The 14,423-nt window shown below is 45.3% G+C and overlaps 1 protein-coding gene across 2 annotated transcripts; it reads right to left on the bottom strand.

The window, feature by feature from the left end:
- Positions 1-3,051: 3,051 nt before the first annotated feature.
- On the bottom strand, positions 3,052-9,146 carry lins1 (lines homolog 1). Of its 2 annotated transcripts, none has more exons than XM_074624630.1 (6): positions 8,513-9,146; positions 8,330-8,419; positions 7,650-7,782; positions 6,578-7,180; positions 5,641-5,824; positions 3,052-3,845 (listed from the first exon to the last, which is right to left on the bottom strand). In XM_074624630.1, exons 1-6 carry the CDS (start codon positions 8,999-9,001, stop codon positions 3,095-3,097), a joined length of 2,250 nt encoding a protein of 749 aa, XP_074480731.1. In that variant the 5' UTR covers positions 9,002-9,146; the 3' UTR covers positions 3,052-3,094. The 2 variants fall into 2 exon arrangements, with proteins under 2 accessions (XP_074480731.1, XP_074480724.1); XM_074624623.1 differs by having other exon boundaries at positions 5,641-5,827.
- Between the last annotated feature and the right edge of the window lie 5,277 nt (positions 9,147-14,423).

Consider the following 14,423-nt stretch of genomic DNA (forward strand, 5'->3'; position numbering starts at 1 on the left):
AAAGTCAGGTGCCTCTCTGTGTCCTCCGGTGCTCCTAACGGCATCTGTAGGATTTCACAGATCGGAGGAAAACAAGCAGTCAGAGCTGATCTGGGGTCTGCTGTCCATCTGCCGTCTCTGAGCAGCTGTCAATCACTCGCGAACTCCGATCAAACGGTCAAATTAGGCATCGCTGATCAAATATGAATCAATATGCTGTTACTGTAATGCCTATTTCTCTCCTCAGATGTTTTCAGAAACATCTTGAAGTGTACTGTTTAGCTGTAGAATGAGAAAGGCTGTATTCAAAACCGCCTACTACATACTACTGACGAACGCAGTATACAGTACATACTACATACTGCATCCTGCGTTCCTCAGTAGTATGCAGTATGTGACGGTTAAAGTGATGTATTTAGCAGTATGCTAGACCAGAGTGTAGCCTTTAAACCAGCTCTTAAAGCACTGGACCAAAAAAAGAACTCGTACCAACATTACAATATTATCGTAAAATACAACTTTGATTTAGTTGTTTCTGTTCTGTTAGTTTACTTTATAAGATACTGCAGGTTTAAACTATTTATTCTAACAGCTCATAATGAAGTTAGACAAACAGGATCATCAACGAGGGGAGACGGGAAATATAAAATATTGATCCACAAAATTTACATTACTCAAACTGCTTTTTCAGTTACAGCAACTAAACAGTGGACTGATCTCCCTCCAGATATTAGAGGAATGTTAAAAAGGGTCATGTTGTCTCAGCAGGAATCTCTCTGCCCCCGTCTTTCCCTCTCCACTCTGCTGCTCTGTGGCCGTCTCTCCAGCGAGCTACGCCTGCGGGCGATTGTGGAGCTTTTCAACTCCAAAAAGGCAGATAAAAACATGTTCCTGTTAATTTATAATGAACATCTGTGTTGTGATATTTAAACAAACTATCCGTCAACAAGGAAATAAAAGCCTCTCGTCTACAGACCGGTCTCTAGAGAGCTCCAGCTCATAGCGGTCTGTGAGCGTGACTACCCGGCTGGCTGGCAGCGACTCCGGCAGGCGCTAGCTAGCTGTCATGGCATTTTGTGGAGCTTCTAAAGTCCGACAACGGTGGAACAAATGTTCAATTCGCCATCTAATATCATAAAACTGTCAACATTCAAAATCTACACAGTTGACTTCAGAAGTGAATTTAGTGATGAAATAGCTACAAAAAATGTTAAAAACAAGCCGTTTTTGGCTGCTGTTGTTATAACCGTAACTTGTAGCGGTCCAGCGCTTTGCATTGTGGGATACAGTAGGCGAGGTAGACTGGTCCGATGCATACTGGAGATTTTTCCGAATCAGTACGACATCCAGGTATTTTTGGCATACTGGAGATTTTGCTTTTGTTCACATACTACATACTACATACTACATACTAGATTTTGGCCAAATCAGTACGTACTACTAGTATAGTATGAGGTTTCGAATACAGCCAGAGTTTGTCAACCGGCAGCCATGTTGAGATCTGTTGAGGAAATATCAAGCACCGCCCACCCGCCGGAGCACATCCAATAGGAACGCTCTCTCTCTTAAATGATGATCGATTTTTTAAAGCCTGAAAACAGAGCCATGAGGAGGTGCAGAAGTCTAGTTTTCTCAATTATTATATTTCTGAATTACAATATGCTGAAAGGTTATTATGGAATCTTTGCCCAATGATGGCAAAACCTTTCTGCCTACTATAGATTTAACACCTTTAAAATTTACTTGTTCAAGGGTCAAGGCAATCATTGTCAAGTCTTCTCTTACGGTTGTGGCTGTCGACCGGTTTTCTCATATTGTTGGCGTAATATAAAGAAGTGTCAGGCTAAAAGCAGTGAGAAGGAGTTGGAGGCTCCGTATTAATAGATTTTTTGGCCAAGTGATTATCAAAGTTATCAATTAATGTTCAGTTAATTGAACAACCATACATTACTACAGTGTGCTACAGGGATGACATATTTTTGTAGGCCAACCCAGCAGTTAGCATCGCCCTGGATCCCTCGACACAACGCCAATGGGATTGTTCCATTGGGTTTTGGATTATTGCAGAAAATCAACTCTGTGGCAAACACACCTTTATGATACTAGAAGATACTACAAGATAATCTCCACGAATGAACACCACTCTTATGATTTTTGAGGCGTAAATGCAAACGACAGAAGTAAAAAGCTCACATTATGTTAAACGAACTACACCACGGTTGCATGACTTCACGTCACCACCGCTAAAATAAAGGCAGACTAGTGTTTGGCGTGATGGCATTTGGTAGTCTCACTTAGCCACCGCCTTTTTGAAGACACAAATGCTACAAAATTCACAAGTGGGGTATTTATTGCTGTATTTTATGTCGTAGGACAAAACGTTAAAATCTCTTCAGCTTGTGTTAAAGGTCCCATATTGTGCTCATTTTCAGGTTCATACTTGTATTTTGGGTTTCTACTAGAACATGTTTACATACTTTAATGTTTAAAAAACATTATTTTCCTCATACTGTCTGTCTGAATATACCTGTATTTACCCTCTGTCTGAAACACTCTGTTTTAGCGCATTTCAACTGAATGGCAACGGAATTGCGTTGCTAGGAAACAGCTTGGGTCCATGTTTACTTCCTGTCAGCTGATGTCATTCACATACACTGCAACAGGAAATAAACTGGGACACATTTAGAATGTTTACGTTTAAAACTGAAATGGTCTCAATATTGTAGATTTGTGACATCACAAATGGACAGAAATCCTGAAAGCTTGTTTCAAACACAGTTTCTGAATACAGGCTGTGTGTGTTTCTCCATGGATTGAGTGGTTTGATACTTTCACAGTATTTATATATCACTCAAACCTGTTTTATAATATAAAAGACATGAAAATCTCACTTTTTACAATATGGGACCTTTAAAAACCCATGCAAAAACCCATTGACTTCCAGACGAGGGAACTGGAAGTGCTAAAATGCTAACTCAATTCCAGGTTTTAGGACTCATTTCTACAGCAATCTATAGCTCATGTTTGTGCATTATTCTTCTTCTTCTTTTAAGTCACTTCACAAAACATCTATTATACATCTTTATCATTTATTGAAATGTACCAGAGGTGATTGCTAGGAACAGTTCTCTACTTGTGCTAAGAGCTTTAAGAGTGAAGACGGGTTGTATGGGAAGAGTTTCTTTGTCTGCAGCCTCGTCACCACCAGTCTGAGCTCTGACATGCAGAGGACTGCTCTGACTAATGTCTCACAGGTCACCTGTCCTGACATGTTTGGACATGATGTTTGCTCACTCTGTAACACCGGCAGTGATGGCCCTTCTGGTCTTCTTTCCAGTGGGGTGTTAGGTTCAGAGTCAGATGACTCGTATTGTTTCTGCCTGATAGTTACTGGTGGTACAGACAGCCCCGGTTCGTCCTGAGAAACATCCATGTCCTCTGGATCAGACTGGTCAGAACTGTCATACTCTACGAGGTGAAACCCAGCAGCCAAACTGACTGGTGAAAGAACACCTGTGGGCTGGACAAAGGAGCTGTATTCAACTGGATCTGGCTCACCTTTATTTGTCACCTTTATCATATCACCAGCACATGAGGCGGGAAGTGACTGCTGCAGTGAAAGATGACAGTCTGGCGAGCCAATTCTTCCACATGCTGCAGTGAAGCCTCGCCAGTCAGCTGTGAGGTACTTGAGGTACCGCACAAAGTACTCCAGAAAGCAGGTTTCCGTGGAGATGAGGAAGTCGAGTAGGATGCTGTGGTCGAAGGAGATGCTCTGAAGCAGCAGCAGGAAGTGGCAGTGAGGGTTACAGCCAGAGGCGCAGGCTGCCTCCGACAAAGCAAAGTCATCCAACCCAGAGCACAGTCTGTGGGGAGAAACAAGCAGTTCAGTTAGCATGACACGACACCTGCCTTCACCTGGACTGCAACCAGCTGATTTCACAGATTTCCGTGTTACTCTTCTCTGGTTGAAGGGAGTGTTAAAGTTACCTTGCACAACAGCTGGATTCTCGCGATGTCACGGGATCACACATCACACGCATACACATAACCTTAAGAGAAATAAGTTGTAATATTACGAGAATAAAGTCATAACTATACGAGAAAAAGAGAAAATAACACGTAAAATTACTACTTGATAATATTATGACTTTATTCCCGGAATCTCAGATTTTTCTTTTTTCCTCAGTGTGGCCCTAATACTCCGTCGTACCGTCGTACCATAGACCTACAACATTGATAAATAAAAATGAAAATGTAAACAAAAAACTGTTATTTCCATTTTTAAAAACCTACAGGGAGTCACTGGAGAGGAGCTAAAGAGACGCATGAGGCTCTAGAGCTGCAGGTTGCTGACCCCTGGTCTAGTCAGAGAAAAACCATATGGTTCTTCTCTCTGTACTGCATGAAGTAAAGAGATTTGATACATCACACAGAGTCTGTTATTTCTAAGAGAAATAGCAACTGTCAATATTTTGGAAGAATTGTATCTACACTCCCCATTACATTTGAAAACTAGAATGGCACTCGTAGAGCTCATACCTCCGCCAAGGTGCCTGATCACAGCTGGCTGTACCTTGTTATGTCTGTATAACGTTACACTACGTTGTCTCTCATCCCGTCAGCTACTGCTTTTTTCTTTCTCACCGCGGACGGCCAGCAGCTCCCGCCGCACCTCGGAGTCTCGCCACACATCCACATATCCACACACACGTATCTCTCTGCTCTCAGAAGGAGGAAGAAGGCGGGGTCATGCGTCATCAACGCGTCATCAACGCGTCATCAGCTACACTGCGAATGTTATACCCTGAGGTCTTAAAGGTCCCATATCGTGCTCATTTTCAGGTTCATACTTGTATTTTGTGTTTCTACTAGAACATGTTTACATGCCGTAATGTAAAAAAAAACCACATTATTTTCCTCATTCTGTCTGTCTGAATATACCTGTATTCATGCTCTGTCTGAAACGCTCCGTTTTAGTACATTTCAACGGAATTGCGTTGCTAAGCAACAGTTTGGGTCGATGTTTACCTCCTGTCAGCTGATGTCATTCACATACACTGCAACAAGAAATAAACTGAGACACATTTAGAATTTTCACATTTAAAACTGTGTAAAGGTCTAAATATTGTATATTTGTGACATCACAAACAGAACAGAAATCCTGACGGCTTGTTTCAAACGCACAATTTCTGAAAGCGAGTTGTGTGTGTTTCTCTGTATATTGAGCATTTCTATACTTTCACAGTATTTATAAAGCACTTCAACTTGCTTTATAATATAAAAGCCATGAAAATGTCACTTTTTATAATATGGGACCTTTAATGTTCTGGCTGATCGAAATCCTTAAAAAAATTCCTGACTCCGGATCATGATCCGTATCGCCACTAAAATCTAATGGATTGTTCATTGTGCCACACCCCACCCCTCAAAAAAATTTCATTCAAATCCATCCAGCGGACTTTTGGAGTAATCCTGCTAACGGACAAACAAACAAACCAACAAACCAACTAACCAACGGCGGTGAAAACATAACCTCCTTCCTAGGCCTTTGGCCTTAGCGGAGGTAATAATATCAGCCGAACCCTTGTTCCTATTAATTTTGTTTGCATGTCATGTGGATGAAAACAGATGAAACATGCGTCTGCATATGTGTTGTACCTGTGATGGAGGAATATGGAAAACAAAGCTTTGGCTGCCTCCATCATGTCGTCGTCCTGTTCTCCAAACAGCAGGCTGACCCAGCAGCAGCCGTGAGTGACCTCGGTCAGCTGGACACTGCACCGCCTCAGGAAGCCCCACAGACTCTGCAGATACCTATAAACCTCTTTGGCACTGTCCGCCCCTGCTGAGAGAGGACACAGGGACGTATCAGCATGACCACTCAACTCATATTGAGAGGAGTGTGGCCCCTGCTGTGGTAATACAGCCAGGTTGTCCACAATTCCTCTTCTTACTGCATTACTGACCCTTAAGGACGCTGGTGCTTGAGGGCAACCAAAAGAAGTTGTGAACAGAACATCGACATATGGTCAGCTTTTCAGCAAACAGTTGCTTATTTGCACATCCAGCAGTTACAAAGCAACGTGGTAATTAATGTGGAATGATGGGGTGGGTTGCCAACATCGCCGCAGACCCCTGGCGCAGCTTTACAGCGCTCCCCGCCCGGACCTCGCCGCACCGTGGACAAAGGGGCCCCCTGCTCCCGGTGCGACTGTCGACCGGGGCGGACTGTCCTCAGCGCGCCCCAACCGTGTCGTGCCGCCAGATAGGGGCACGGCCCACGTAAAAGGCGCTAGGGGTCTGCGGTGATGTCTGCAACCCGCCCGACCCGTCTTGAAACACGGACCAAGGAGTCTAACGCACATGCGAGTCAGAGGGTGCAAGCAAAACCCCGTGGTGCAATGAAAGTGATGGCCGGTGCGCGCCGGATGAAGTGGGATCCCGGCCCGGCGGGGTCGGGCACACCACCGTAAAGTGGTATCGGTGCTGTTGTATCGGAGCCGTTTTGCGAGTATGAGTACACAGTATCGGACACGATACCGATGTGCATCCCTGATATATACTGTATGTGCACTAGTGTTGAGATTTTCCTCACCTGTTCTCCCAGCTGTTTGGATGTGGAGCTCCATGGACTTGAGAAGAAGCAGGCTGACAGCTCTCAGCATCACACAGTCTGGTTTCTGACCCTCCTCATCTCGGACGTGTCTGGTCCCCCCAAAGAAAGAGGCGGACTCTACTTGAACACTCTGCAACCAGTCAGTAGCCACCGCTGTTAACACACTCTGAGCCAGCGTGCTCATATCAGAGTTGAAGTGCTCGTATTTCAGCCCGGTGAACGGCACTTCTCCTAAAGCCCAGTCCTCTCCGGCCTTCTGGAGCACCGCTCTCTTCAGAAGCAGCAGCGCTCGCTTTTTGACAAAATACTGTGAGGAGCCGCTGATTGTTGTCAGGAGTGCTGAGGAGCGAAGGTGGGTTATTCTCTGACTCTTCAGACAGACACCAGCTCCACACATCAAACTGGATGCAGTCAGCACCTCCAGCAGGTCCAGCAGGAGACAGAATGTTGTTCCCCAGCGTCTGCTGCTGCTGGTAAGATCCACCGAACACTGCCCTACCTCTTCTCTCTCTTCAGGGAGAAACTTTGAACATACAGCACTTAGGCTGGAGTCAAGAGCTGCCAGAAGTTTCACAAGGATCTCTGATGGAAGAAAACACATGCATTCAAAATGAAAGATTAGGCACAACAACACAACAATGATCAAACTGCGAGCAACCAGGGCCCTGTACTATGAAGCAGGAGGTGGGGTTAGCGAGGTAACCTCAAATCTGAAGTCAATGGGTTTCTAGTTAGATGCCTGAAATAAGGTCCGTGGTTAACACAAGCTCAAGACATGTTAACGTTTTGTTCTACGACATAAAACTAATCTCTACCTGATTTGTTAGGTTCATTCAAGTCAGGTTTTGGACTTGAAGCCCCACTTTTCTTAGCTCTCTTTATGGAACAGGCCCCAGCTAACACAGCACCTTGTTATTTTTAAACTCATCTCCATCAGTAAAATCCCAGTATTAACCAGGCTATAGTTTGCATTCTCAATATTCGTCCTGTAACAAATTTTTCGAGCCACTCAGTGCAGATAGCAATGAATGAAAAAACTAAGTGGTCTTACCTTGATGAGCTCCTTTAAGAAGTCTTTTTAAGACTTCAGTCAGTGACCACAGACAGCAATCCAACTCAGGACCGGGGGCTGAGCTGTAAAGTACCTGCACACATTTCTGCTGCCAGACAGGACTGACTAAACCCTGGGAGAGGAAAGTAGATATTATACACATATACTGCTGGAACATAGTACAGCATGTCAGATACTATGAAGTTAGTATTGGTCAAATTACCACTGCTAATCACTGCAGGGTTGTTTTATTTTTGCATGCGTTTAATGACACTGTGTCATTTACTTCATGCAGTTTTCTATGACAATAAACAGTGAAGAGGCTGTTTGAATGTACAGAGCTTTACTTTCCTATCATTTTCTAGAAAGGAGCTGATATGACTGTAAATTCATGTACTTTGGTAAAGGCTAGGGAATGTGGAGACAGTGTTGACAGTGGAGATACTACGCTCCCAGTTACGGAATTCCAATGAACTGCCAGCGTAACTTAGACAGTTCTTCTATTGTATGACAGTTTTAGGGCTGCACAATTAATCCAAATCTTATCGAAATCACAACATGGCCCACTGCAGTCTTTGTTAAAAATCTCAATATTTGTTAAAGTTGTTTAAGTTTTCGAAGCAAACTTGGCTAAAACCTCAGTGACTCTAAAAACACACAGTACATCCCTCACAACTCACAGATCTGTAGAGCTGATAGAAAACACACGTGGATAACGTCTTTGCAGCCAGATGTGAGATGATCTGGTCCTCAGTCTGGAACAGGAGGATCTGTGGAACAGTGAGAGGTCACTGGAGAACTCACGCACGATGTCAACATGTGGTGGTGTTTTCAGTCAGCCTGAGGAGAGGGGGGGAACTTACAAGTTGTGACATGAGATCCATGTCCTGAAACAACACCGTCAGGATGTCCACGCAGTATGACGTCACTGCTGGAGACAGGCTCCGGGACGTCAGGGTGGAGGTCATCTTGTCCACCAGAGTCACGCTGATGCAGCTCAGCTCCACGCTGCTGGCATACTCTCTGTCCTCCTCCTCGCCGGGGACAGGTCCACACACACCGGACAATATCACGCAAGCCAGATCCGCAGCGCTTCGGCTGGGACACGATCCCATCAGGAAACATCTGTAAGCATCTGTCAGGCAGTCAAAGCGCTCTCTCCGGGTGGACCGGTCTCTGCTGCAGCCCGCTGTCTGCTCCATGATGCTGCTGTCTCTCAGGGTGGCCCGGTCCCCTCTGTCTCCTCTGTCTCCTCTACAGCCCGCTGTCTGCTCCATGATGCTGCTGTCTGTCAGGGTGGCCCGGTCCCCTCTGTCTCCTCTGTCTCCTCTACAGCCCGCTGTCTGCTCCATGATGCTGCTGTCTCTCCGGGTGGACCGGTCTCATCTGTCTCCTCTGTCTCCTCTACAGCTCGATGTCTGCTCCATGATGCTGTCTCTTCCGGGAGGACCGGCCACGTGATGCACGCGGAAGCAGCGCTCCAACAAATAACAAGCGGAGTCCCATGGCTGGGTCAAGTTAGCAGGAGTTAACACAATAAGACCGGATGTATGCTACATGAGCCTTCAAAATAAAATCTATTTCAGCTCGTTTCATTCTGGTGGACTAGATATCAGTGAGGATCATATTAGCATTAACGTTACTTGAATCATGACATTTCAACATGGACTGACTGCTGTCAGTCATCCTATAGATGTTTTACAGTTTCGACGCCTATAGCTGTGCCTTTGTATGACATGTAATTGAAAATCAACTTTTATTGTCACACATTGTACAGAACAGTACACAGTTACATTAAGTCTCTGCATTTTACCCATCCTAGTATTAAGAGCAGTGGGCAGCTCACGTTACTATACAGCGTCAAATGTTAAAACTCAGTGAGGCTTTTATTTTGATATAAATGTTCTTCAATAGGAATTTATAACTGTGACCAGAAGTCTTAACCTTGTTTCGCATTTTCCAAACAGTAGCCTACAACAGCATGGGGAACATCATAATATATTGTTAACCATATAGTCATAAAGACCAAATAGAAATAAAGAATAACTGACGAGGCTTAAAAATATGCAAAATAACAATAGAATGAAATAAGGGCTCATTCCTATGTTCCCCAGATTTATAAGGCACAAAATGGTTACATGACAAAGGATCCTAGATGTTCCCAAGGTCCTGTGTTCCCCAACCTGTTCTATTTCCCACCTCGTTACCTGGCCAGGACCCCTTGGCGTCACGGTTTAGGCAACAGAACTACAGGGTGGAGTCAGGTCAAATATGGGCCATCGTGCAAAATGGGCCAGAAAAGGTTGTTGCATCATAGCTCTTTAAAACTTTACAGCCAATCACAATAACTGATCTGGCATTGTTGCTACAACACTAGTTGACATGTTACAATAGTTTTGATTGGTCTGGGGTTGCTATTATGGGCTATTAGATCTTGAGGTTTCGGTTGTGAATAAACTAGTGGAGTTGGGGGTGATTGTTTTGTTGGCGCCTACAGAGTCCAGTGTTCAGGATGATGGCGCCCTGGCCGAGGGTAGTTCTCAACCTGAGGGAGGAACTCTGCGGCTGAGCTAGGGCCGAAAGTAGCCCCGGGTATCGTCTTCGAGGCGGAGGGCCAGGTTAAGACGCCGGTTACTCTCCCTCGCTATGATCCCTTATCACCTGGTTCTTCAGGGTCTCGAGACGAGGCACACTTAAAGGTACGCCTAGCTCGTCTCCACCTGGAGGCTCAGAAACATGCACAGGAACGTCAGGCAGAGCTTGACTTCCGCCTGCAAGCCAAGAAGCTGGAAATAGAGGCAGACAAAGCCGTGAGGCTACATCAGCTGGAGCTTGACTTGCAGAAGGAGACTCTCACTGCAGAGGCAGCTTCTGCGTCAGCTGACACACCCTCAGTGCTCGCTAGTTCCTCACATAGAGCCTTTGATATCAGTAAATATATCGCTTTAGTTCCAAATATCCGTGAAACTGAAGTGGATTCCTACTTCAGCACCTTTGAGCGCATTGCTCTGGCTCTTAAGTGGCCTTCAGATGTGTGGTCCCTACTGTTACACTGTAGATTACATGGTAAAGCCCAAGAGCCCAGAGGATTATAGGCACAAATTTAGAACCCATAAAAAGTCTCTTTGACAAATGGTGTTCTGCCGTTTATTTTAGAGTGCTTAGTGTCGCTGACCTGCGAGCCAGGTGATCAGCGTCCTATTCAGATACTGGGGGTTCCCAGTCTGTCATTCTTGCCAAAGCGTCACCATTTTCCGAGCAGTGTGCTTGTGGCTACAGTACGATGCTCAGTGATATTGAAATGGGGTGCGTTCTGTGGCCAGTGCATAGGGTTCATGTGCAGTCTAAATTAATAAGCGGCTTCTTCCCTGTAGTGGTCTGCCCGGCGTTGCTGATCCGTGGCATCGTAATGTTGATAGGGAATGATATTGCTGGGGGTAAGGTGACGGTAAGGTGACGCCTGCATTTGAGGTGTTAGATACTACTGCCACACTCTCCAACATCCCAAAATTCTCCGCTAACAGCGATGATTCGGCACTGCCTGCTTTGTTTCCCTCATGCATAATTACACGCGCACAGACACAGAAGCTTTCTGCAGAAGCAGAGACTGAGAAGATGAATGATGTTGATCTAACGGTGTGTTGTTGAAAGTTTTCACAGGTAAGAGTAAACTAGACGCCACGTGACGCCCGATTCTCCTCCTAAGGGGGTAAAGGAACCGGTAACTATTACCACCGCATCTTCTGAGCTCCGGCTGCCTGTAACTCGGGAGCGGCTCATCGCTGCTCAACAAGCCGATAAAAGCCTTAGAAAATGTTTTTCTGCCACGGTAAGAAGTGAATCAAGTACCCTGAAGCCCAGGATTTTGTTGAAAATGACATTCTCTTGCGTAAATGGTCTCCAACGATAACTGCTGGATTTGATTGGAATGTCATTCACCAAATTGTTGTTCCTACCAGTTATCTTGAGCATGTGTTAACTCTGGCACACGAAAGCCCGTGGGCTAGGCATTTGGGTGTTAATAAAACCATCAATCTCATTTTGAAACACTTCTTCTGGCCAGTTTTAAAATCTGATGTTGTTAACCATTGTCGCACGTGTCATGTCTGTCAATTAGCAGGTAACCCGGTACTTTCGGCGATCAGAGGAAGGGAAATAACTCTGGATTCAGTTATTAGTGCATTTTACAGCCTTTAAGACCTTGTGATTTAAATAAGAGCTATTCAAGTGTTCGTACTGGGAAGTTGATTTACTTAAAAAAATCATCCTCTAAGTTACAGACGTCTCTTTCCCAATGTAAGTCTATGGGGAAAAGTCTTTTTGAGCCCAATGGCATCACGCGACGGACACGGAAGTTGCGTTTGGCCACTACGAAAATTGGGATCAACGACCGGCGCTCTTCCTGAGGACTTGCTTAGTCCCCTTCAAGACAACCTGATCCTGGAGGAAGACCTCGACTTCGCGGGGCTGGAATGGCACCACATTTACATCATCACGGTCAGCACCGATGGACACGATGGCAGCATCTCTTAATGGCAGGAGCTTTTTTAATTTTTTTATTATCGCACAAATCTATCACAGAATAATTTTTTTTGTTGCTCCGGGGCAATTTTTTCTGCCCCTGAGTGCCATTTTGGATGATTTCCTTGTCTACTACCAGTTTCCTGGTGGTTCTGCTCAGAATAAATATGTTTTGGTTCATATTTTCATGTTCAGTTCAATATACACATAGAGTCACTTAAAATAGATTGGTTGCAGTGTAATGGTGAGCATGTGGTTTACTTTGAGTACAACCTACATTGTTTAATTTGATTACATGTAATTGGTTGTTTATGTGTCATGTCACTTTACCTGGTTGTGATTGGCTGTGGGGCGGGACTAGCGAGGAGCAGGTGGTCGAGCAAGAGAAGTGAGGGAGCGGCAGGAAGGAGGAGTTGGAGAGAAGAGAGTGGAGCAGAAAGAAGACTGAGAGACGTAGAGATTAGAGATTTACGGTGTAAAGTTTGTTTGCAAGTTATAGTGCTGTAGAAACTGGAGCATAAGACTGCAAGCCAGTGAAACGCCGTATGTGTAGATTGCGAGTAGTTAAGTGACTATTGACACCGTAGCTGATATTGCGCCGTTAGCCTTTCTAGCTAACTAGTCAAGCTAACTACCGCAGAGGGCCACTCTGGACTGCCCAGAAAGCGCTCCAGGCAGTGGCGGCCGGCCAATAGAGGGCCACGGGGCCTGACCCCACCCACCTTGAGCCACCAAAAAAAAAAAAAAAAAATTATAAAATTATTAATTATAAAAATTATAAAAAATTATAAAAATTGTCAATATGTGTGTTTTTGACCTATGGAATATACCCGTAATATTTGTAAAATAGGATAACTGCGCCAAATATCTGCTTTCCTCCTTGAACTCTCTGCTAGTGCACCTCTCAGCTGCTCTGCTGCACATGCACTTTCTGGGGCCAAATGGATTTGGCCCAAGGAAGGCGGGTCTAATAAGCAGTACAGCCAATCACTGATTAAAGATATATGATTACAAGCATGAATGACATACAATTCATCCAATCAGCGCCGTAAAAAAGACTTCCAGGAGGGCCAAACTGATTTGGCCCATGGTGTGCGCGCACAAGTTCACTTCTCTTCTCTCACAGCCCATTTTAACGGCATGACAATGGAACAGCCAAGCACTAGTAGCGCTACTCTTGCAAGACTCAACCCTAACTCAATCAAATCTCTCCTCCAAGACCCGTTTGAGAGAAGGACTTTGGCGGAGAAACTCCTGGTGAAACAACTGGGCCCAGATAAACCTCCTGGACTCAGCATAAAACAACAGACCGGCGTACAAGGCAAGCCACACATGCGGAGCTTCTGTAAAGACTGGTACACGAGGAAGTCCTGGCTAGCTGGATGCAGTCAAGCTAATGCTGTATTTTGCTTCCCATGCGTGCTTTTTAAGTCGACAGGGTCAGATTCAGCATGGGCAGAGACGGGAGTAAGAGACATGAAACACTTGTCTGAAAAAATAAGAAAACACAAGAACACCAGGATGCACATAGATAACTCCATGAAGCTAGCTATGCTAGGCAGAGTGAACATTGCAATGCAGCTGGACGAAGGACACAGGCTTGCGGTAAAGAAGCACAATGAGGAGGTGGATAAAAACCGGCACATTTTATCAAAAATAATTGATTGTGTCAAGTTTTGCGGGGCTTTTGAGTTAGCCTTGCGTGGGCATGACGAGACTGACTCCTCGGACAACCCCGGCGTGTTCAAGGGACTTGTGGACTTTGTAGCGTCCCTCGACAGTGTGCTGGAGGAGCACCTCGAGACAGCCAGCGTTTTCAAAGGCACGTCGAAGACGGTACAGAACGAGCTGCTGGACTGCATGCTGTCGGTTGTAAGGGATTACATTCTGGAGGAAGTCAAAAACGCGGATTTTATCGCCATTCAAGCGGACGAGACGACGGACATTTCCACCCACTGCCAGCTGGTGCTCGTGCTACGCTACATAGATGCTAGCGGTAATGTACAAGAGCGGTTCTTCGAGTACATCACCATCCAGAACGCGACCGCTGACACCATCGCTACAGCGCTTATGGAGAGGCTGAGCACCATACTCCCACCCGGACAAACAGACAAACTTATTGCCCAGGCGTACGACGGGGCTGCCGTCATGAGGGGAGCTACCGGCGGTGTGCAGCGTAAGATACTGGATGTCTACAACAACGCTCACTACGTCCACTGCTACGCGCATCAGCTGAACCTAATCATGCAAAAG

This window comes from Sebastes fasciatus, chromosome 2 (assembly GCF_043250625.1).
Source record: "Sebastes fasciatus isolate fSebFas1 chromosome 2, fSebFas1.pri, whole genome shotgun sequence".
NCBI classification, from domain to species: Eukaryota; Metazoa; Chordata; class Actinopteri; order Perciformes; family Sebastidae; genus Sebastes; species Sebastes fasciatus.